Source organism: Haliotis rufescens, unplaced genomic scaffold (genome assembly GCF_023055435.1).
Source record: "Haliotis rufescens isolate VD_foot unplaced genomic scaffold, xgHalRufe1.0.p SCAF_14, whole genome shotgun sequence".
Classification (NCBI taxonomy): Eukaryota; Metazoa; Mollusca; class Gastropoda; order Lepetellida; family Haliotidae; genus Haliotis; species Haliotis rufescens.
In genome coordinates this window covers 36003033-36029238 of record NW_025963824.1, presented here as the reverse complement: position 1 = coordinate 36029238, position 26206 = coordinate 36003033, and the positions used below count along the sequence as shown (strand labels likewise).

At 41.5% G+C, this 26206-nt stretch overlaps 1 protein-coding gene across 1 annotated transcript in view; it reads left to right on the top strand.

Moving 5' to 3' along the window:
* Positions 1 to 19379, top strand: part of LOC124118877 — a 49017-nt gene extending 29638 nt beyond the window's left edge. The window contains exons 2-3 of the mRNA XM_048395370.1: positions 810 to 13452; positions 13507 to 19379. Coding sequence (XP_048251327.1) covers positions 848 to 13452; positions 13507 to 17140 — 16239 coding nt within the window. The 5' untranslated portion in view covers positions 810 to 847 and the 3' untranslated portion in view covers positions 17141 to 19379. The remainder of the gene's footprint in view (positions 1 to 809; positions 13453 to 13506) is intronic.
* Positions 19380 to 26206: the final 6827 nt, after the last annotated feature.

Below are 26206 nucleotides of genomic sequence, written 5' to 3'. Positions count from 1 at the left end.
CCTAGAACCAAGGAGTAGTTGATAGGTAGAAGTGACCATAGGTAGAAGGGTAAAGTACCCGGAACCTAAGGTTACACAACATTGGGCCAGGCGGTCAGGTAGCCTAGTGGTTAAAGTGTTCGCTCATCAGGCCGAAGACCCAGGATGGATTCCCGACATGGGTACAATGTGCGAAGCCCATTTCTGGTGTCCCCTGCTGTGATATTGCTAGAATATTGCTAAATGCAGTGTAAAACCATACTCTCTCACCCATTCACTCAACATTGGGCCAATATCAGTGTGTTTGCTAGGACGTTCTAAATCAGTGATATCTTTCAGCAGATTGACGATTAATTTGATTTTCTTAATCCATTAATCAGTTCTTTGGTCAACCGCTTAAGTGCCAGTTTTCATGCATTGTTGCATGGCTGTTAAATGTGACATACATGTGTATGTTATCGGCTCGCTCAGTTTAGCTGGTGTGATATCGGCTCACTCAGTTTAGCTGGTGTGATATCGGCTCACTCAGTTTAGCTGGTGTGATATCAGCTCACTCAGTTTAGCTGGTCTCAGGTTTTATTTTACATCCTGCCAGTGGAACAATAACTTGTCAAATCCACTGACCTGAATTTACCCCAGGGGCATGGATAATCCAGTTGTCTAAGCCCCCACTCTACAGGTTGACACTCTACCACTAGACCACGGAGGCGGTCCTCAGAACAGGGATTGTAAGTGGATATATTGTATCCAGTATCACTGTTGCTGTATCGCATAACTGATGCATGAGTTAACTGTATTAAAGTGTATGTCTTGTTTTTTTCTGCTTTCAGTCACAAACAACACTGACCCAAATGGTGTAGCTGCCGAGATGAAACGAAAAAAACCCAAGCCATTCCTGAGGTATTTGGTGGACGAGAACAGACTTGTGCTTATCAAACCTAGGAGAAGAAAAAGACGTGACACAAGTCAACAGAATTCAGAGGTCACCAGTGTCGCTGATATACCTGACAATAGTGTACAGAAGTTGGATGATTTTGCCAGTGTTTCTGATAAGGCCAGAAAAAGTGTACAGAAGGTGGATGAGGTCGCCAGTGTTTCTGATAAGGCCAGAAAAAGTGTACAGAAGTTGGATGAGGCCGCCAGTGTTTCTCATAAGCCCAGAAAAAGTGTACAGAAGTTGGATGAGGTCGCCAGTGTTTCTGATAAGGCCAGAAAAAGTGAACAGAAGTTGGATTATGTTGCCAGTGTTTCTGATAAGGTCAGAAAAAGTGTACAGAAGGTGGATGAGGTCACCAGTGTTTCTGATAAGGCCAGAAAAAGTCAACAGAAGCCGGATGATGTCGCCAGAAAAAGTGTACAGAAGTTGGATGAGGTCGCCAGTGTTTCTGATAATGCCAGAAAAAGACAACAGAAACCGGATGATGTCGCCAGAAAAAGTGTACAGAAGTTGGATGAGGTCACCAGTGTTTCTGATAACGCCAGAAAAAGACAACAGAAACCGGATGATGTCGCCAGAAAAAGTGTACAGAAGTTGGATGAGGTCGCCAGTGTTTCTGATAACGCCAGAAAAAGACAACAGAAACTGGATGATGTCGCCAGAAAAAGTGTACAGAAGGTGGATGAGGTCGCCAGTGTTTCTGATAACGCCAGAAAAAGACAACAGAAACTGGATGATGTCGCCAGAAAAAGTGTACAGAAGGTGGATGAGGTCGCCAGTGTTTCTGATAAGGCCAGAAAAAGTCAACAGAAGCCAGGTGATGTCGCCAGTGTTTCTGATAAGGTCAGAAAAAGTGTAAAGAAGTTGGATGAGGTCACCAGTGTTTCTGATAAGTCCAGAAAAAGTCAACAGAAGCCGGATGATGTCGCCAGAAAAAGTGTACAGAAGTTGGATGAGGTCGCCAGTGTTTCTGATAACGCCAGAAAAAGACAACAGAAACCGTATGGTGTCGCCAGAAAAAGTGTACAGAAGGTGGATGAGGTCGCCAGTGTTTCTGATAACGCCAGAAAAAGACAACAGAAACTGGATGATGTCGCCAGAAAAAGTGTACAGAAGGTGGATGAGGTCGCCAGTGTTTCTGATAAGGCCAGAAAAAGTGTAAAGAAGGTGGATGAGGTCGCCAGAGTTTCTGATAAGGCCAGAAAAAGTCAACAGAAGTTGGATGATGTTGCCAGTGTTTCTGATAAGGCCAGAAAAAGTGTAAAGAAGTTGGATGAGGTTGCCAATGTTTCTGATAAGGCCAGAAAAAGTGTACAGAAGTTGGATGATGTCGCCAGTGTTTCTGATAATGCCAGAAAAAGTCAACAGAAGCCGGATGATGTCGCCAGAAAAAGTCAACAGAAGCTGGATGATGTCACCAATGTTTCTGATAAGCCAAGAAAAAGTCAACAGAAGCCGGATGATGTCGCCAGTGTTTCTGATAACGCCAGAAAAAGTCAACAGAAGCCAGATAATGTCGCCAGAAAAAGTCAACAGAAGCCGGATGATGTCGCCAGTGTTTCTGATAACGCCAGAAAAAGTCAACAGAAGCCGGATGATGTCGCCAGAAAAAGTCAACAGAAGCCGGATAATGTCGCCAGAAAAAGTCAACAGAAGCCAGATTATGTCGCCAGTGTTTCTGATAAGCTCAGAAAAAGTCAACAGAAGCTGGATGATGTTGCAAGTGTTTCTGAAAAGGCCAGAAAAAGTCAACAAAAAACAGATGATGTCACCAGTGTCTCTGATAAGGCCAGCAAAAGTCAGCAGATGTCAGTTGAGGTTGCCATTATCTCCGAAAAGCCAATCAAAAGGCCCAAGAAATCAGGTGCCAGGACCTCTGATATAACTGACACTATGCTGCAGAATTCTGACAATGTTTTCAATGTCTCTGCTAAGCCAATCAAAAATGGACAGAAACCAGACAAGGCTCAAATTGTCTCTGATAAACCCAGCAGAAGACCACAGAGTTCAGATGAGGTCCAAAATATTTCTGATGAACACAACACAAGGCCACAGAATTCAGATGAGCTTCCAAATGTTTCTGCTAAACCAAGCACAAAGCCACATAATTCGGATAAGGGCCAAAGTGTATCTGGTAAACACAACACAAGGCCACAGAATTCAGATAAGGTTGAAAGTATTTCTGGTAAACCTGACCCAAGGCCACAGAATTCAACTGAGGTTCCTTATGTTTCTGCTAAACCAAGCACAAAGCCACTTAATTCGGATAAGGGCCAAAGTGTATCTGGTAAACAAAACACAAGGCCACAGAATTCAGATAAGGTTGAAAGTATTTCTGGTAAACCTGACCCAAGGCCACAGAATACAGACGACAAAGCTGCCTCTGACCAAACTGGCACAAATCTACAGAAGGATTCTCACCACACATTCAGAGTTGACCATTGCAATAAACTCATTTGTTCATCGCAAGACAACAGGAAGAGAGATGAGGATAATCAAATACAATCATCCCAAAAGAAAAGCCGTCAGTGTACACAGAATGATAGTGTTACTACAGGGAAACCTGCAGAACATCAACATGTAGGTACAGATTCTGTTGTGTCTTGTGAAGCTCAAAGTAATAGAAGTGTACACACTCAGGCAGCAGATGTACCTAAGAGGCAAGGTCCACATCAAATTGAACACCCAGGTGTTAGAACTAAGGAGGCAGTTAGCATCTCAGGGAACAAACATCAAAAGAGATTGTCTGGTGAAGGAAAGGCCAAAGTCGATATGATCACTCAAAGTTCAGTGTCCTCGATTAAACATGGAGGACAGTCTAATCATGGGAAATCAGAGACTAGACACCGAGGCAGTTGTGAGAATCTCTCTTCCATCAATTCCCCATCAGTCAGTTATCAGTCCATCAGTTCTGGAGATGGTCAAAAGGATTCTGTTGAGCTAAGTCACAAGAGTCATCATTTGTCAAACTCTGAAAGCCCTCATCATATTGCCTTAGAAACAAAAGGAGACCTACTTGCAGATAACCGTGTGTCAAGGGATAACCATTCTGTTTGTGATCAGAAGAAACATGCTGCAAGATGTGAAATATCTTTGAGCCCTTTCAATCCTGATGAATCAAAATGGGAACGTGCTGAAATAGAATTGACTAGCCATGAACTAAAGAATACTGTACCTAATACACATAATCTGGCTGTAGAATCACCACCTCACCCAAAACGTAAAGACAGGGTATGTTTTACTGGGGAGAAAAGTGTGCAAGAACTAAAACATGTTGTGAAGAATGGCATTAATAAATCTACCAGGAAACAGAGCAGAATCATACAGAAAATGTCAAAGGAAAAGACGGCGAAACATCTTGAAAACATTCACAAGTCTGAGGGTTCTCGGAGAAAGAGTGAGTCAACGAATCACACACCAAACCCTGATAATTCTGTTTTTGAACACCTTCATGCAAAACAAACCATATTAGTCAGCAAAGGGAGAGAAGACTGTGTTACACAACATGGTGCTTTTGCATTTAAAGCACAGAAATATGATCCAACTGGTGACGTTTCTACTGAGCAATGTACAGACAAGACAGTTGAACCTTATTCTGTGAGTAACCTTGGAGTTTCCACAATTCCACATCGAAAGTGTGATCATCAGACTGACACTTGGTCAGAAGAAAAACTTCAGATTCCATCCAGAAGTGGTTGTGGTTCTGTGTCTATGAAATCATCCAAAGGGTGCCATGAAATGCAGGAAGTTGAAACTCTATCCAAAATGGTTCCAGTGATATCTGACATTAAACATATTAGTGGAACTTCTGAAACACATATTCTTGGAAGTCATGAAAGCTCAAAATATTCTGTAAAAACTAGTCAGCCTGTTATCAGTCACAAGTCCAATGTTGAAACTTCCGAGAGGATGCTGAGGGACACTGAATTGACTGATTCTTTTCCAACAGAAAGATGTGATGTGCTAGCAGATACTGTCACATCTTGGCATAAAGAAACAGCAACACAGTATTGTAAATCTGCAGATATAACTGTGAGTCTGATAGGCTCTACTCAAAGACACAAGAAAGGTAGTGGTGTCGATAGTCCTGTACTTCCTTTACAGGGTAAAAGGCCAACAAGCATTCAGTATGGTGAAGGCACTATTGGGTTACATTCTATACAGGAATTACATAGAAGTACAAATTCTGAAGTTCAAGCTTGTCAAATTGTAAATAGACAGACAGCAAATGTACCAGAGCAGCAATCTTCACAAGCCAATGAATACTTCGACATGAGAACTGAGATGACAGCAAGCATTGCAGGGAGTAAACAGACCAGATTGTCTAATGATAGGAAAGCAGAAATTGATAAGATTATTCCAAGCTCATGTCCATTGATGATCAGTCAAAAACAAAGTCATCAGAAAGCCAGTAATGAGAAGGAAAGTTTTGATAATGTGACTCCATGCTCACTGCTATTGACTGCCAGTGAAGAACACTGTCCTCAGAAAGTCCGCAAAGAGAAGGAATGTTTTGACATACCATCTGCAAGTAAGACTGAGAACAATCTTCAGTTTGTAACGCCTCCTTCAAAGAGACATTTACATTGGATGTCTGGGTCTGACAAGGACAAAATTAGTGAACTGACAAAACGACAAAAGAGACTCCCTGATAATGTCCCAGAACCAACAGCTGGTGATAAAGTTCTTTCTGAACAAAATTGTGAAAAGCATCAGAACTTAGCAGAATCTGAGTTAAGACACAAAGGGACCATGGAGCCCTGTGAGGATAAGGTCAGTTGTTATCCTGATAGGAATCTACACTGTAAGGATTCTGTAGATCACAAGACAAATCCTGAAGACACCAGAGAAGTGCATGGTTTTGCAGTATTATCGAGTTCTAATAAGAAAGGTGGTTATGTTGGGTTGACTGGAAAACTCAGGAGTGTCGTACAGAAGCCTGTTTCTCCAAGTACTCCCCTGGCTGTTCCAATATTTAACTTCTCCAAAGTAGTTAGATATTCTGATCATTCGAAACCTGAAAACAGACATAGAAAGGGCAGTGTTAAAGGTAGAAGTGGGCGAACACCAAAAAAAAAGAGACATCACTCGTCGAGAAGCTCCAGGTCATTTTTACATGATGAACAGGAAGGTGATAGGTATGAAAGGAAGTATGGTTTTCTGTCGTCCAACTACAGAGCTGCAGAGGCTGATCAGAGACATTTGAAAGAGGACACAGGTCGTTCAAGATCAGAAAACAAGTCTTCTGAAAGGGGCCCCAGAACACCAGCATCAAAACGTCATAGGAGCAGCACCCAAGAAAGTGTTAGGCAGCATAGGCAAGAGACTTCTCATAGTCACAGAGACAGGCATGATTCCGATTATTCTCGGTCCCCAAAGAAAAGATCACACAGACATGACTCACGTAGGTCTGGACACAGAGAGGATTCTGTTCGTTCTCACAGCCACAGGAGACATAGTGTAAAAAAAGGCGACCATTGCAAAACTTCAAGCAGATGTTTAGAAAAGTCAACTTCTAGTCGAAAGGCAAGATCCCGAAGTAGATGGTTAGAAGAGCAGTTTTATAAAAATGAGAGATCCCCAAGTAGATGGTTAGAAGAGCAGTTTTATATAAATGAGAGATCCCCAAGTAAATGGTTAGAAGAGCAGTTTTATAAAAATGAGAGATCCCCAAGTCGATGGTTACAAGAGCAGTCCTATAGAAATGAGAGATCCCCAAGTGGATGGTTAGAAGAGCTGTTTTACAGAAATGAAATATCCACAAATAGATGGTTAGAAGATCAGTTTTATAGAAATAAGAGATCCCCAAGTAGATGGTTAGAAGATCAGTCTTATGGACATGAAAGATCCCCAAGGAAACCTGCTGAGTCAAACGTGTCACAGGGATATTCAAATATGAAGGATGAGAATATTGTACAAGCATCTCCAAGGCATCAAAGTGAGGATTCTAGCTCGAAGCCTAGGGCAGAAAGAAGACATTGCAATATAATCTTAAAGAAAATGCCTCAATCTGAAAAAAGCAGGAAATGTTCAAACACAGATTTAAGAGAAAAACTGAACAATTTGAAAAACAAATCCCCTTTGGGTCTGGGAGCAACTGGAGGGGGAGAATTGCAATTCACAGGTAACGGTGACAACAGTTATGAAACACCCAGACAGAGGGAAGATCATAGTGAACATCTAAGGTGGGATAAAATTGTCACAAGTACAACCATTAGGGATGAACAGGTCAAAGGTTCATTTACTGAAGCATCTGCATCAGACTCACAAGATCGAGACAGTGATTTAGATGCTAATACTGCAGTCTGTGAAAGAATTTCTGAAGAATCTGGCATATCATCAGCATCTGCTGTCAAAGTTAAGCTTGACAAAAATATGCAAACTCACCCCAGTCTTCCCAAGACCCTTCACATGCTCAATGAACCATTCAAGGCCAGAGCAAGAAAGCACAGTAATTCAAAGAAAGAAAATTCTTCGGGATTAAAGCTATTGTTGAGTATTCTGACAAAAGCAACAAGCACAGTTCTTCCCGATGCGAAGGCATCTGGTGATGCAGACTGTGTTAATGGAAACATGGAATACACAGAACCTGAAAGTTGGGACTACTATGACACATGTGGGAAACATCGACACACAAGTGGTGATGATGGTGGGCTTGAATCAAAAAGAGATGCTTCTTGTGTGTGTGTAGGGAATAGACAGTTATCTTCAGTACCAAACATATGTGCATTCAGTGCTGGCACATCTGCAGAGGCAACAACTGGAGAACAGCAGATGCCGGAAGTGTATAATCACAACATGAATTATCTCAAATTGAATGTCATAGATCCTCAAATAGCTCCTGTTGTATCCGATGAATCAACAATATCAAATAAGCTGGTTTCTGAGCAGGAGAGATTACCTCACACAAATACACTTCCATTATATGATGCTAACGACAGAGGTCAACAGTCTCTGTCTGAAGCAGGACACATGTCTTTGCACCACAAGGAAAGGACTGATGGAACTGATCACTGTGCCGTGTCAGTAGACAGGTCACAACACCGTATTGAATCGGAAGACAGATCACGACCAAGTGAACACCGTTGTGCATCAGTAGACGGGCCACAACCAACTGACCACAGTGTTTTGGAACACATGCCACAACACCGCTTTGAATTGGAAGACGGATCACGACCAAGTGAACACTGTGTTTTATCAGTAGACAGATCGCAACCAACTGAACATCCAACAACTGTCAGTATTAGAAGTGGAAATGACAACTTTGAAAGAACATATCAACAGTCAGGTGATAAAGTCCACCAAGGCCATTCTAAGTTTAGTAAACAAGTCCCAGATAACATAGATCAGGAAAATATCTCTTTTAACAATACTGAAGTAGTACAGCACCATATCAGGGAAATAGGCCGTGGTGCTGTACATGATTTTAGTAGTCTTGAAGACAGCGAACTTTCAAATACTGACCCCAGTCAAGTTGTTTCAAAGGATGTTGTCACAAGTGGACCGGACAAGGAAGATAAGTCTCCTTATAATGTTGTGTTAGAAGACATTTCTTCACCTTCTGAAACAGATGCTCAGTCACAGGATGAGGTGCACCCTAATTATGATCCGATTGACCAAAACAAATACTATGAATGGATATCTTCAGAGGAGAATTCTCAAAGCTGTGGGGATGAACAAAGACCAGACTGTTTTTCGGGTAATGATACTAGTGCACCATCACAAACTGTTGAGGTGATTAAAACAGTCGGGGGATCTCATTCTGAAGATAGTTTTTGTTTAAAGAGTTTGTCGTTTGACAGTTCAGCGATGCAGGCTTCAGATGGAATTAATCAACTGTATGAAAATCATTCTCTCAGTGAAACAAGAGCCATGTCATGTGTAAATGACAAGGATCAGATTTTGAAATCTGAAAGTTTCGGATGTTTGCATAGCTCTCCAGAACAGATTTCATGTGTAGAAAATGAAAAGGATGTGCCAGTTCAGTTTGATATATCAAAGGAGAAACATGTCTTGCTTGATTTGCCTTCAGAAGATACAGCTCAGCCTTCATTAGGGACTTATTTTGGAAATGTTCCAGAAAATAAGTGTGAATCCAATTTATCTGTGAGAAAAGCTCCTGAAATTTCAACAGAACCTTCAGGTGATGCCGATGCAGCAGAGACATCAAAACTTGGTGATGAAACAGGAAACCTCAGCAAAGCTGAATCTTATCCATCCAATAGCTTGACTGGAGAAGAAGAGTGTCTTTTGAGGGATAATTTGGAATGGCAAGATGCCAAACAAATAGTGCCAGAACAAGTGACAGGTGAAACTGAATCTTTGTCAAAAGATCACGAGGTCTTCAATAAAAGTCAGAATGGTAATGACAAACATCCAAAGGAAGCAACAGTGGAGTGCAATAGAGTTGAAGCTTGTGAGGAAAGTGAAGTTCATGATGAGCAAGCAGTTACAGAAGACAAACCAGCTGATAGTGATTGTGATGAGACAATTACATTTAAATCCAGTACTGACAAAAAAAACTCGTCAAATAAGGGCAAACTTTCAGAGACTGTCCACACTCAGAAGATAAATGGCAAAAGTGTTGGAAACACTTGTGAAAAAGAAAAGCTTCCTTCTTTGCCTGCGATTCAGCTTGAAAAAGATGCCCTTATCTGTAAGTTGAGTGAAAACATTCAGGTTAAAATTGAACCACTAGAAGACTATTCTTCATCCAGTGAGGATGTCCGGGAGGAGCCTAGGTTTGGCAATAAGCAGGATCCTTCAGAAGAAAACAGTAATGAAGTGCAACACTGTAAAAATGCACTGTTAAATGTTCAAGATATAAAACTTGAAGAAAACTGTGATCAAGGACATGGAAAATTATCTGAAGATGCGAACAGCCAGAGTATTATTCCTAAGCAGGAACAGTCTGATGATGAAGAGGCAAAAAAGGACCAGTCAGATCAGAAGCAGTCAGAACAGAACTCTTTCTGTAGTGAACAGGAGGAGTATTGCCATGAATCTGAAGGAGTCTGTGCAGATGATGTGTCCGTTGCTTCAAGTGACCCTGAATCCGACAGTGACGGGGATTTACCTTCATTCCAGCATTTTCTTGGACTACATCCAGGAGGTGACAGTGATTCGAAAGACAGCTCCAGAAAACTACCCTTAAAGTCACATCATGGTCATACGGACATCAAGATTGCAAATGCATTGAATAATTTAAGGGAGACAACATCCACCCCCTTAAAGGACAGCACGGATGTGAAGACGGAAATTGTTGAGGAGGATGGTTGTGGACAACCGATAGAGATTATTCAACATTCAACCAAAGATGCTGAAGGGAGAGCACCATTCGCTGACCATCATCAGCTTAATCATTTGGTTAAACAAGAACAATGTTTAGAAACATTTAATACTGACATTGATATATCAGGCAGGCGCACACAGTTCAAGGCAGCACATGTGTCAGAATGTGTATCAAAAAGAGTTATGGAAGAAACATCATCACACTTTACCCCAAAGATTCCCGAAACTTTAAAATCAAGCCCCAACTATGAAACACCCAGTGTTTCAAATTCTGTGACAATGTCATCAAGTCATTCATGTTCTTCAGAGAGTCACAAGTCACAGGCAGCATCTGACTTGAGACATAAACACAAACATTCCTCAAGACATAAGGGAAGAGGACATCATTCAAGTGATAAGTCAAAACGAAAACAAACTGCCTCCCAGTCAAGACGTCACAGGTCTAGTCGACGTACAAAGACATCAAGTGAGGCTTCTTCAGTCAGAAAGCAAAGAGCTAAAAGTTCTAAGCAGCATTCTTCTACTTCAGCAGCAGCAGCAGCAGCAATATCTAGTGGCAAGGATACAAGTGTTGGCTCCAAACCTTTGCCTATAAAGTCGAGTGATAGTGGCTCCAAACCTTTGCCTACAAAGTCGAATGTTAGTGGCTCCAAACCTTTGCCTACAAAGTCGAATGTTAGTGGCAAGGATACAAGTGTTGGCTCCAAACCTTTGCCTACAAAGTCGAGTAACAGTGGCTCCAAACCTTTGCCTACCAAGTCTAGTAATAGTGGCTCCAAATCTTTGCCAACAAAGTCTACTGATAGTGGCTCCAAGCCTTTGCCTACCAAGTCGAGTGATAGTGGCTCCAAGCCTTTGCCTACCAAGTCGAGTGATAGTGGCTCCAAACCTTTGCCTACAAAGTCGAGTGATAGTGGCTCCAAACCCTCGCCTACAAAGTCGAGTGATAGTGGCTCCAAACCCTCGCCTACAAAGTCAGGTGATAGTGGCAAGGATACAAGTGTTGGCGCCAAACCTTTTCCAACAAAGTTGATTGATTGTGGCTCCAAACAATTGCCTACAAAGTTCAGTAATGGTCGCATGGGTACAAGTGTTGGCTCCAAACCATTGCCTTCAAAGACAAGTGATCCAGCACAAGCTGATACTAGCAATACTAAACACAGTGATATTGACACTATGCTTTCAGAAACTATAATAGACAATGTCAAATTAAATAGTTCAACAAATGTCTCACATATCAACATTGTTGGTCCTTCCAGTTCCACAGAAATATATGACACTGTTGCATCAGAAACATCCAATGAAAAATGTTTTAGAAGCATAGAAGTATGCAATAACAAACACCGAGTGACAACCCAGATTGCCAATGGTTCTGTTCAAAAGAAGTCTTCAGATGAGAAATTAATGCACCACAGAAACAGGATGCAGCAACCCAATTTAAACACTACTCATAAACCATCTACAACAAAGGTAATTGCCTCCCAGTTAACACAAACATCGGATCAGTCTACCACAAACATTCCACCACATTCATTAGTAGATGAAAACAATAAACAAAGTAACTATGAGGCTCTTGGTGTTGAATTGGAGCCAAAGTCTTCAAGTATTGCTGAAAGCAACTGCAGTGCCCTGGAACCTTCTAGTGTGGAAACCCCTGTCAAATCGGAGACCTCTGGCCCAAGTAACAGTGTTTGTTTGGGAGAAAAAAATGTTCTGCCATTGAGCTGTCAAGTTTGTCACAAGAGATGTGCTTCTCAGTCTTCTTTGAATCATCACATGAAAATACACAGGGACCGCACATTCAAGTGTGAAATTTGTCACAAAGCATTTTATTCCACAAACAACCTCAGCCAACACATGACTGTTCATACTGGGGGAAAGCCTGTTCAGTGCAACATTTGTGGAAAGACTCTTTCCTGCCAAGGTAAGATGAAAGTACACATGCGTTCACACACAGGAGAGAAGCCATATGAGTGTTCTGTCTGTGGAAAGCGTTTTTCTGTTTTCTCTTCTTTGAAGTCCCATAAGATCATACACAATAACCTATCCGTAAAGTGTGAGTTTTGTGATAAAGTGTTTAAGGATCCAAAACTGTTGGCAAGACACGTCAAAATTCATGGTGAACGGAAGTTTGATTGTGATGTCTGTGGTAAACCATTCAAACGATCTGCCCATCTGAAAGGCCACATGAAGATACACACAGGACAAAAGGATTTCAAGTGTTACCTTTGCGATGCAACATTTTCCGAGGCTCATGGCTTAAAAACTCACATGACAACTCATATTGGTGGCAGGAATCACGCATGTCATGTATGTGGAAATGCTTTTTCTCACTTTCATGATTTTATGCAGCACATGAAAATCCATACAGGGGCAAAGCCATTTAAGTGTGATGTGTGTCCAAAAACTTTTGCCAACAAACAAACATTCAATCTCCACATGCATGTTCACACAGGTGAACGTCCTTACTTGTGCAACATATGTAACAGAACTTTTACCCAACCTTCCCATCTTCGAACACATCAGAGGGTACACAGTGAAAGAAAACACGAATGTGATAAATGTAACCGCAAGTTCATTGATTTGAAACAACTTGAGTCACACAGGAAAATTCACACTTCTAGCAGGCCATTTAAATGTAATGTCTGTATGACTGGTTTCTTCAGTGAGAAAACTTTACTCCGACATAAGCAAGGGCTTTGTAAGAAGGTGATGAAGCAGTTTCTGTGTGAACTGTGTGATCTGAGGTTTACTACTGCTCGTACTTTGAAAGCGCATCAGAAAAGACATGCTCAACAAGGGGAATTTCTATGTGAAATATGCACAAAGAAATTTCTGTTATTGTCCAATTTGAAGATCCATATGAAAAAGATGCATAATCTGGAGACTTTCAGTTGTGACTTATGTAAGAAATCTTTTCAAGAATCTGAAAGTTTGGAGACTCATTTCACTGACCACCGAAAGGACGGTGGCTTCGGGTGCACAGTGTGTGAAGAAATAATTCCTGATTGGAGTGATGTGAAATCACACATGAAGGAACATGGAAAGAAAAGTGCTTTGTTGAAATGTAATAAATGTGAGCAATCCTTCACAGATGTGTATCATCTTAAGAATCATGAGAGACAACACGATGAAATTAAACAAGAGAAACAGAATGAGGATACTAGACCAGGTGGTACAAGTGAAATGTCGACAAAACAGAAAAACAGACTGACAGCAACAGGTAACACTGAGAATGGTGGAACATCTACAAAACAGAACAGACAGATAATACCGGGTGAGATCAAGACTGCTGGAACATCTACAGATCAGAAGAATAAAGTGACAATACCAGGTAATGGTGGAATATTTAGAGAACAGAAGAACAGACAGACAATACCAGGTGACACTGAGAATAGTGGAATAGCGACAAAACAGAACAGACTGACAATACCAGGCCAGACTGAGAATGGTGGAACATCTACAAAACAGAACAGACAGATAATACCGGGTGAGATCAAGACTGCTGGAACATCTACAAAACAGAAGAACAGTCTGACAATACCAGCTGAGACCAAGTCTGGTGGAACATCTTCAGAACAGAAGAACAGACTGACAATACCAGCTGAGACTGAGACTGGTGGAACATCTACAAAACAGAACAGTCTGACAATACCAGGTGAGACCGAGTCTGGAGGAACATCTAAAAAACAGAACAGTCTGACAATACCAGGTGAGACTGAGTCTGGTGGAACATCTGCAAAACAAGAGAACAGACAGAAAATATCAGGTGAGACCGAGACTGGTGAAACATCTACAAAACAGAACAGTCTGACAATACCAGGTGAGACCAAGTCTGGTGGAACATCTACAAAACAGAACAGTCTGACAATACCAGCGGAGACTGAGACTGAGACTGGTGAAATTTATACTGAACAGAACTCTTCCAAGAAGTCACAACCAGGTCATAAAAAATTCAGGTGTGATATGTGTGGGAAATCTTATTCTGATGCAGACCATTTAGAAAAACACAAGAGAAGACATGCAGAAAAGACTGAACCTGATCTAGGCAGGACACAAGGATCTGAAAAAAGAAAGCGCGTAGGCGATGATGGAGTTAATGAGAAGTCGCCAATGGCAAAGAAACGGAGGAAAGAAACTGTGCTTGGGTCTTCTGTCATTTCAGAAGATGCACAAATTTGTAAGGAAAAGAATTTCTCATGTAGTGTTTGTGAGAAAAGGTATTCCTCTGCTGCACACCTTGAACATCACATGAAGAAACATTCCAACTCCCCATTAAAATGTGAACATTGTGGTAGGACATTTTCTGACAAATCCCATCTGAAGCAACATGAGAAAAAACACCATGAAAAGAAGAACGATACCACGTTGAAGAGGCCTGTTGAAATAAAGACCCACAAATGTGATGTCTGTGAGAAGGTGTTTACTCAAAAAGCATCTCTTCTAGAACACACCAACATCCATACAGGAACAAAACCATTTAAGTGTGAGCACTGTGACAAGTGTTTCGGTGACAGTGGCAGTCTGAAGGTTCATATTAGGCGACATATTGGCGAGAGATCTCATGTTTGTGAAATTTGTGATAAAGCATTTTATGAGAAAATAAGATTGAAGGACCACTTACGTATCCATACAGGTGAAAAACCTTTCAAGTGTACATCTTGTGACAACAGCTTTTCTGACCGAAACAGTTTGAAAGACCACTTAAAAATACATACTGGAACCAAACCACATCCATGTGACCAGTGTCAGAGTACTTTTAGAACCTCCACTGCACTGAAAAATCATAAACTGTCTCACTCTGAAGAACGTCCTTTCAAGTGTGATATTTGTGAGAAATGTTTTAAAAGAAAAGTTGTGCTTGATGACCATACAAAGATTCATATTGGAGATTATTCTTTCAAATGTCAACAGTGTGATAAAACCTTTACAACGAAGGCCCGTCTTGCTGCACATACAGTTGTCCATAATGCTGTCAGAAAACATGACTGTCAGAACTGTGGGAAAATGTTCTTTACATCAAAAGATTTGAAAAAACATATGTTGACTCATAGCGGACTAAAGAACTACAAATGTGAGAAATGTGGTAAACATTTTACGACTTCCTCCTCTCTAAATACACATATGAAGACCCACAGTGATGACAAGCCTTACAAGTGTCAGCAGTGTGACTTCATCACCAGGGATTTGAACAATCTGAAAAAGCATGAACTGATCCATACAGATCGAACAAGGTCATTCAAATGTGATACATGTGATAAAGCATTCTATAGTCTGAGCTCTTTGAAAACACACAGCCTTACACATTCAGAAGCACAGCCCTACAAGTGTAGAGTTTGTGAGTCTTCATTTAAGCGTCGGGATTATTTGAAGATTCATATGCGCTTGCATGATCAAGTGACACTGTATGAGTGTGAAGTTTGTCAGAAAACTTTTAAACAGAAGTCGAACATGACAACACATATGAGATCTCATACCGGTCTCAAACGATTTAAGTGTGCGGTGTGTGAGAGGAAGTTTGCTTGCAAACAGTCTTTTGATAATCATATGCTTGAACATAATGGGCTGGAGAAACCAAAGTCAGAGTGTACAGTCTGTCATCAGTTCTTTGTGGATTTAACAGGTCATATGAAAATCCACACAGGTATAAAACCATTTCAATGTGAATTATGCCCAAACCGCTTCAACAGGAAGGACTCACTACGTTCCCACATGCTCACCCATACTGGAGTTAAGGCTCATAAATGTGATGTTTGTTCAAAGCAATTCTCACAGAAGTCTTCCCTCAGGACACACATGAGATTCCATGCTGGACTGCGCAATTATAAGTGTACAATCTGTGATAAAGCATTCACCCAATCTTCTCATCTCCGGACACATGACAAAAGGGTCCACAAGAAAGAACGAAACCACAAGTGTAAAGAATGTAACAAGACCTTCCTTTCAGCGGGGCAGCTCCGAGATCACATTAGAACCCACACAGGAGAGAAACCGTACATCTGTACAGTGTGCCAGAGGGGATTCACAAGATCAGGATCTTTGAAGTCACATATGCTGGTCCACACAGGAGTCAAGTCCTTCAAGTGTGATGTGTGTGAAAGGCCATTTGCCCACGCCAGTGCACTGAAAGTACACATGAGATGCCATACTGGTGAAAAACCTTATACTTGTGATCAGTGTGATGCTGCGTTTAGTCGATATGACTCTTTAAAACTACATATTCTATCACACACAGGTGAAAGGCCATTTTCTTGTACCGTTTGTGAAAAGACATTCCAAACTAGGTCAAGTTTGAAAATTCATATGTCTGTGCACACAGGTCAGTCTTTCACGTGTGATATTTGTGACAAAATCTTTTCATCACAACAAACATGCAAGGAGCACCAGAGGACTCACACGGGTGATTTGTTGCAATGTGATCAATGTGACAAGACTTACATAAACAGGTCATCACTTACGCAGCACAAACTCACTCATTCCGCAGTGCAGTCCTTTGAGTGTGAGATATGTGGAAAAGTGATGTCAAGAGCGGATTCTCTGCACAGTCACATGAAGCTGCATGATGAAAAGAAGTTTAAGTGCACTGAGTGTGATAAGATGTTTCACAAAGCTGCGAGTCTCAAAGCTCACATGTATAAGCACAGTCCTGAAGACAAGCCCTACGCGTGCGATGTTTGTGGGAAACGGTTTCCACTCCCAGGTTCCCTGAAGGTGCACAAAGCGACTCATCTTGATAAGTTGCCCTTCCAATGTCAGTTCTGTGGGAAGGGGTTCACTCAGAAATGCAACATGAAGAAGCACATTGAGGTATGCCATGAAGAACAGACTGACATGTCCACATCTGAGGAACTTGATGAAGAGGATGATGTAGATGATGAAGAGTCTGAAGGCCAATCGGACATGGAGGAAGAAGATTCAGAAGAAGCAACTTGAAAAAACGCATTTAGGAAGACCGAGGAGTACAGATTGGGATGTCCAAGTCTGAGGAACTGGATGAAGAGGATGTGCTAGATAATGAAGATGCTGCTGCGTCTGAAGGCCAATCGGACATGGAGGTGGAAGAGTCAGAAGTAAGCTCTCTGAAACCATGTTTTGACTATTTTCATGGATCAAAGTTTGTGAGGTGAACAAGTGGTTCAGTAGTTAAGTTTATAGGCATTTAGAAGTTGGAAGAAACTTATATGGATGTGTGTTATCTTTGCAGTTCATGAGTTCTTTAGAGAAGCAGAAGAGTGGCTCGTCACCACAAAGGCTCAATTCCCTACATGGGTGAAATGAGTTCAGCTCATTTTTGGGCTCCCCACTCTCATACGGATGGAATGTTGGTGAATTATTGATCAAAGCCAATTCGCTGTCATGACACTAGACAAATCCAGTAGATGAGATTCATGTGTATCAAAAATATGGTTCCAAAGACTGTTCTTTGTGTTGCAAGTGGCAGTGGGGTATCCTAGGGGTTAAAGCGTTTGTTCAATGGAATATCACCAAATGCAGTGTAAAACCATACTAACTCACTCTTTGTGTTGCAAGATACAGTTCTTGCATTGTCAATATAATTGTCATATAATGGTACATACTTATTACATGTATATACATATGTTCCTGATGCCAAACAAATGCAATATAAATATGTTTCTAAGCATGTATCACAATCCTTGTACATATTGTAAATACTTATAATAATGTGTTGTTTTATTTATTTACTGTTGGTATCTACTCATACATTTTGTTCATAATATATATAGTTCTATAAATACTGAAACTCGAAATGAATGGCAAGAAAATGATTTTGGCAGTACGTCTTGAAATGCATTGAATGAGATTCAAACCCGTACAACATTGTTTTGTTAATGACAACTTAATTTTCTTTTTTTGTGACTATTTTCAGTGTGTGTAAATGTACTTTCTTTATCATTTCAATGCCAATTTGAATCTCAGTGTTAACTACTACTCAATTGCAATTATTTTTATGTTTACATTTTAAAATATAATGTGGGTACAATGTGTGAAGCCCATTTCTGGAGTGCCCCGCCATAAGTTATATGTCCCTAACCCACTCCATATCATGTATATTCAAACAGCATGCATAATTATATACCATTGCTCAAATGTGTGTGAGTTATTTAGCTCATCAGTCCATCTGAAATGTATGATTATGTTTTATAAGATACAATTTAATTTAACTATATGTTGGTCAAAAGGAACTATTTGTTCTATTTTGTTTCTTTTTATGAATTATGCACAGGGCAATAGCAGCTGCTTATTTGAGTTTCATCGTTTACAATTATTTATTTTAATCTTGATTTGACAATATTACCAATATATTTTTTAAAGAATCATGGTTATTCAATATTTTAAATTCTCTGACCTTAAACTAACTGCGTTTCTCAATTTAATTCATCGAGCAGTTTTATGTCATTTTCATATGTAATGTATATAACCTTGCAATAAGTTCACACAAGAAACATGACCATTTATTAAGACATAGATGTCAAGTCAGACTGTCATGGTAATGATGTTATTACTAAGCCAAGGAAGCTGATTTCTGTATTCTGAACTGATTGTATACATAGATGCCATGATGACCAGTTTGAAAGTAAAAGTTTAGCCCATGACTCGTCCTTTCTGCATGTAGTTTGAAATGGTATGCGTTAATAATTCCTTATTCTGGCATAGTTTGATGTTTGATCAATCCAAGAGATTTGACCTTCACTTAACCAGTTTTTCTAGTGTTGCTGCATTTGTGACATGTCTGATGAAACTACAAGGTCTATGGACGTGAGTCTTAGGATGAACGATTCCTGCTGTGGTGTCTCTATGTGTTCACAGATTTCAGATCTGATTCTAAATATTTACAACATTGTTTCTTCAAAGTTCAGGTGAGCTGCAGCCACATGCTTTAACACTGCCATCATGTCTCTATTTTTGAAAAAAACAGGCCAACAGAAACATTTTGAACTTTTATAAGTATGTGCTGCCACCATGTTGTGATGTGTAACATGAACAGACCTACTGCCTCCCAGTGATTACCATGGAGAAGCAACGACTCAGGAAGTTTTTGCAATATTTTCATTTTACATTTTGTTGTACTTAATTGTGTTATTTACACTTGTGTGCTATCTCAGTGGTATTGTGATCTTGGAATAAAGTGAGTTCAGGTGACTCGATCTGCTTTCTTTTTGGGCTGGTTGTTTGATGGGCTGGATATTTTGTTTGACTCGTAGCATTATTTTGGTGACTGGTTCAGGACCTGTGAAGATTCCCGGGTAGAATAGGTCTTCAGTCAACCATGCTTGCCGTAAAAGGCGACTATCGGGATTGGGTGGTCAGGCTCGCTGACTTTGTTGATACATGTCATCTACCCCAATTGCGTGGATCGATGCTCATGATATTAATTACTGGATGGTCTGGTCCAGATTCGATTATTTACAGACCGCCGTCTTGTGCCGAGTGTGGCGTTAAACAACAAACCAAACCAAACCAAGACTGGTTCAGGACCACAGGTAGAATGTATCCCCAGCACATCATTGTGGGAGAGGCGACTAAATTGGGAACCCATGAATCCAGGTTAACATTGGTCCCTAACTTCCTATGCTGGTCGTAATGGATCGGGTGGTCAGACTTGTGACTTGATGCTGTGTCTGTGGCAAGGATTGTTGCTTAAAATAAAATCAGTAGTATGTCTGACTCAATTATTTTGTTTGCATGCAAACACGCACACACATTCAGAAAGAGGAAGGGGCGGTCGGGTAGCCTAGTGGTTCAAGAGTTCGCTTGTCACGATGAAGACACGGGTTCGATTCCCGACATGGGTACAATGTGTGGAGCCCATTTCTGGTGTCCCCCGCCGTGATATTGCTAGAATATTGCTAAAAGCGGCGCAAAACCATATTCACTCACTCAGAAGGAGGAAAGGCTGAGTGAGGCCCCACCGATGATGCTGTTTCACTGAAAACTGTTTTGTGTAAAATTTGGGGCTAAATTGTGTACGACTCCACGTTTACTAAGCACCACATTTCTTGATGATATCGCAAAACTATCCAACAAATAAAGATTGCAATATTCTGGTACTCAATGATTGGGTAACCCTTATAGGACCTCAATTCCAGGCATTCATTCATGGGCAGGGGTGGTCGGGTAGCCTAGTGGTTAAAGCGTTCGCTCGTCACGCCGAAGACCCGGGTTCGATTCCCGACATGGGTACAATGTGTGAAGCCCATTTCTGGTGTCCCCCGCCGTGATATTGCTGGAATATTGCTAAAAACAGCGTAAAACCATATTCACTCACTCACTCATTCATGGGCACGTTTGGATATGTCATGACAGAATAATTGCAGATCGTTATCAGAGAGCACAGCTTTTGCTACTAGAAAATCTAACAACTGAATGCACTGATGTTCCAACAACATCAATGGTGGATGTATAGGCATGCTTGAAGTGGGTCAACACAACGTCATGTCAGAGACGTCTTTGATGTCAGCCAAAGTGTGATCAGCAGGGCATGGAACTAATACCAGAAGTCTAGATCAGCTACCAAGAGACATGCAGCTGGTCGACAGTGTTCCTCCACACAGTTGGTCGACAGTGTTTCTCCACACAGCTGGTCGACAGTGTTCCTCCACACAGCTGGCCGACAGTGTTCCTCCACGCAGCTGGTCGACAGTGTTCCGCCACACAGCTGGTCGACAGTGTTCCGCCACGCAGCTGGTCGACAGTGTTCCTCCACGCAGCTGGTCGACAGTGTTCCGCCACACAGCTGGTCGACAGTGTTCCTCCACGCAGCTGGAAGATATGTCTTCGTGCTGTATTGTCATTCGCTTTTTCAACAGATGAACATAGTTTGATGTACCGTATTCGACGTAATAAGCGCCCACGGCGATATTTGCTAACAAATTGGCTAGTAAACAATCCCAATTAGCACCCCTTCCGATTGATCAATGTACTCAAAACTTATTTATTCCCGTATAATACGCACTCATGTGTTACATGCACCCTTAATTATGGGCAATTAAATTCTGGAAAAATATATCTGTCGTATATAAACATTTCAGGCTGTCCGCATAAACCACGAAATTTATCCTTTAACTGTTTTTTTTCACCAAAATAATTTTCTAATAAGAGCCCCCTATTTCTAATTTTGAGAGCGCCCTGGGCGCTTATTACGTCGAATACGGTATTACCTTTTTAGGTGGTGATCCCTAACACATTTTGAGTAGTTTATTTATGCAATGTTGCTGGAAGAAATCGGTCTTAAATCAAACTCACCCTCATTCCCGTAACAAGAAGCACTTTTGATTCTGTTATTAATACCCAAGACGCATTCACCATCATAGCTATTGAGTCTGGTTCAAATAACACAACATGGGTTTACTGGAGACGAATGACATTGGAATAGGAGGGGAGGTTTTTGGTGACCCTGAAAAAAACTATATTTCAAGTATTTTCTTGAGCAATTGTGTTTTACAATCGGAAGCCTTCATTTAGCATATCACATTGACCCTACAGGTGTTCTGTTTGTATCTGATCGCCTTTTTCTCACGTTACTGCGTGGCGCTTGGAATTGAGGTTATAGGGGCGGTCGGGTAGCCTAGTGGTTAAAGCGTTCGCTCGTCACGCCGAAGACCCGGGTTCGATTCCCGACATGGGTACAAAGTGTGAAGCCCATTTCTGGTGTCACCCGCCGTGATATTGCTGGAATATTGCTAAAAGCGGCGTAAAACCATACTCACTCACTCCCTGGTATTGAGGTTATAAAACAAGGACTTATCGCTTCGGAGCTGTGTACTGTGTCTGAGTGGGTTATTCATGCTAAGCTGTGGCATGATATCTCATTGGGCAAGCACTTTAGGACTTCCATTAGTCCGGACTAGTACACACATACCCATAGACACGTGCATGCACTTCGCCATACAGACCCGTGAAGACCCGGGGTAGAATAGGTCTTCAGCAACCCATGCTTGCCGTAAAAGGTGACTGTGCTTGTCGTTAGAGGCGACTAACGGGATCGGGTTCTCAGGCTCGCTGACTTGGTTGATGCATGTCATCGATCCCAATTGCGTGGATCGATGCTCATGATGTCAATCACTGGATTGTCTGGTCCAGACTCGATTATACAGACCGCCGTCATAGAGCTGGAATATTGCTGAGTGCGGCGTAAAACAACAAAGCAACCGACTTCGCTATACAATAAGACAAGTACAAGAAAAAAACTTTTGACGTCGAAATGTTGAGAATGGTTGAATGAGATCAAAATGCGGATTCAGCTTGTTTTGAATTTGGAAAGAAATTGGAAAAAGAAAATATTATCTTGAAGAAAGTTACATTGTTTTTACAAATTTAATTGCAATCAGAAACAAATACCCGGTACTTATTGAGAATTGTATATCAACACTGACACATTTAGAAGAAAAAAAACCACTCGTTTGCCCGTTCAACTTTAATATGCTTCACTATTGTTTTTACCTCGTATGCTGTTACCGCCCTTCTGAGTCCATAAACACTGGGGAATAAGCGCCACAGGCTGTTCAGGGTCTCCATTTCAATATGGTGACAAACATATTATGAATTTGGGAGTTTCATTTAAAAATAAAACTGAACAACTAAGAAAAAAACGATATTGTGTAAAAGTTACTCTAAAATGAATTGTCAGACAGTTGTAGGCAATTACCCATAACCCTCCGTGTCCCCACAAACTTTTAACAGAACTAATACGAATAGACCACGGCGGTGTCGTGAGCGTTAAACCCCTTTTGTCCCCACCGTGCATAGATCTAAATATAAACAAGATGAGGCTGTTTCACCGATCTCGTGTAGTTCAGATGAATAAATCAGTGAAAGGGAATTGTCTTTCAACTTAACCTTAAGTTTAACTTCTTTGATAAATTCCCAAGTTTTGATTATGCCATTCTGGGCTCAAGTGATTTCCTTGCATACCAAGGAGTAGATACGTTTTACCTTTCGAGATTTTCTGACAAGACTCGGCAGATCTAATTCTGTATGTTGTGGGTGCTTAATACCACCTACATAAACCAAGTCCCTGTATTGCAGGTGTTCAAGTCCAAATTGGCCTGAGGACCGCCTCCGTGGTCTAGTGGTAGAGTGTCCGCCCGGAGAGCGGAAGGTCCAGGGTTCGATCCCCGACCTCGTCATACCAAAAGACGTTAAAATAAAAGATGGTACTTGTTGTTACCCTGTCTGGCGCTCGGCATCAAGGGGCTAAAACAAGGACTGGTCGGCTCGGAGTCAGTATACTGTGTCTGAATGGGGTATTCATGTTAAACTGTGGCATGGTATCTCAGTGAGATAGAACTATAAATCGGCATCAGTCCGGACTAGTACAAGCAGCCACACAAACACACACACGTACATGCACGTCGCTATATACGTGCAATAATCTTGGACGCGACGTTATACCCCATTTCACCTAACCTCACCAAATTGGCCTGGGAACTAAGCCAGACGCCGTTTACCATGTCATCCCATCACAGTCTTACCACACAGGAGCGGTCGGGTAGCCTAATGGTTAAAGCGTTCGCTCGTCACGCCGAAGACCCGGGTTCGATTCCCGACATGGGTACAAAGTGTGAAGCCCATTTCTGGTGTCCCCCGCCGTGATATTGCTGGAATATTGCTAAAAGCGGCGTAAAACCATACTCACTCACTCTTACTGCACAGGAGATAGATGCCAAACTGAAATGTAGAGAGGAAATATCGAATCACCAAATGTGTCCAAAGGCATCTTCAAGTTTGTTTAAACAAAACCATATGGTTGTTTCACGTCCCATCGATTCCCGAGATGCTGACACAGCTTCAGTCATGTGTGGTGATAAGGCTTCACGACACATTACGCGATACTAGCTGGGGGACTATGTGAGGTTGATGTGTTTTAAATGTGACTTAAATAATGCCTGTATCTGTGTCTGAATCTGTTTTGTTTGCCAGTCCGGACTAATGCCGATTTTATGGTGCTAGCCCACTGAGATACATAAATACCTCCCCCCCCCCCCCCCCACACACACACACACAGATTACTGACACCGAACCGACCAGTACTTGTTTTATCCTCTTCACACTGAGCGCCAGGCAGGGTAACAACAAGTACCACCTTTAAAAAAGTTTCCAAATTTGACGCATAAGTGACGATGTCGAGGGCACGGGTGACCCAGTCGTCTAAGGCGGCGTGATTCGCTGTGCAGAGTTGCGCCCCTTGGGCACGCCAGAAACCTATGATTGTGGGTTCGAATCCCAGTTCGCCCCGATGATGTTTCTAGGTTTGTCAGCACCATACCTGTGCTCGTGGGTTTCACCGAAGTGGTAAACGTCTGGGACCTTCATCACTTCGGGCTTTCTTCCAAAATTAAGCTGACACGCCGTGATATAACTGTAATACTGTAAAAAGCGGCGTTTAACCCAACTCACTCACTCACTCATAATGATGCCCGATGTAAGTCTCTACTTAGACTGGTACCACATGTTCCCGTGTTTTATTGGTGAACACTTGTCTTTGCATGTGTTTGTGACGGATGCCACCAGTGGGACAGAATATTCTTACCTCCCTGTTCGCGTACACCTGGTATCATCACTATTTGAAAGTGATTCATAAAATGTCAAATTTCAACATAACCAGTCTCGATATCCGACGACTGATTCCACTGGGCTTAAAAGACAAAATAGCAGTGAATGGATCACGGAAGATCGTATTTATGAGTACGTATGTACAGAACTCGCAATGCGACGACGGCATGTAAACAAACCGGACAACAAGTGAACGGATTAGACTTCCAGGCACCACGAGGGCGTATTTACTGATTTTGTTGCAAAAAAAAGGGTAAAATCACACGTACGTTAATAAACTGATTATATTGTCGGAGCTCTGCAAGAGATCGGTTTTGGAGATGTCTAAGGGTTACGGAACGGTTTTGTCGCGTTTTGTACTCTGCTTTCGGCAGAGATTGCTTATGAATCTTGAAAGGGTTTTGTCGCTTTTATTGTAAATATACAACTGAAATGACTGCAGCATGATTATCGTAACATCCCATTTGTATCTCATCTAGCCTATGGTCCAGCCAATAAAGATTACTACCGATGCATGTTTTATTCCTTGTATGTGTGTGAGTGAGTATGATTTTACGCCGCTTTTAGCAATATTCCAGCAATATTACGGCGGGGGACACCAGAAATGGGCTTCATACATTGTACCTTGTCGGGAATCGAACCTGGCGTGACGAGCGAACGCTTAAACCACTAGGCTACCCGACCGCCCCATTATTCCTTGTATGTGTACTCCAAAACCCGCGAAAAGTACATATAGAATTCATAAATATAGCACAGCGTATTTCTTTATATAAACGTATCTATACGTTTAAGTTAATGTATGAAATAGGTACAAAGAATAGTATAGAACAGAGTGAGTGAGTGAGTATGGTTTTACGCCGCTTTTAGCAATATTCCAGCAATATCACGGCGGGGGACACCAGAAATGGGCTTCACACATTGTAGCCATGTCGGGAATCGAACCCGGGTCTTCGGCGCGACGAGCGAACGCTTTAACCACTAGGCCACCCGACCGCCCCAGTATAGAATAGAACGCAAATGAACAACGTGTAAGGGATAGTGATATTTTTGGCGGGATTTACATTTAAGAACGTACTTTTTTTTAATATTCCTACTCAGTAGTATATTTATGAATAAGTTAATTTGGTATCTCGATGTGCTTGCAGCCATTCACGGACAGAAGAAAATTGTGTGGTATATTTTTCCATCTTTCCGTTTTTGATAGAAAGAAAATGATCACACCTAAATGCAACTGACTTGCTTGCAGAGACAAATGATCAAGTTCCATATTGATTTGCCATTTGCTGCCAGAAATACCCGATGACCTGTTTGACAATCTGGGCAATACAGAAGGCTGCAGTGTTGGGGAGTCATGATGATCATGATGAGCTGATGATGAGCCTAACCAGCCTGACTGTGCCAGGATCACCCAAACCCTCTTTGCTG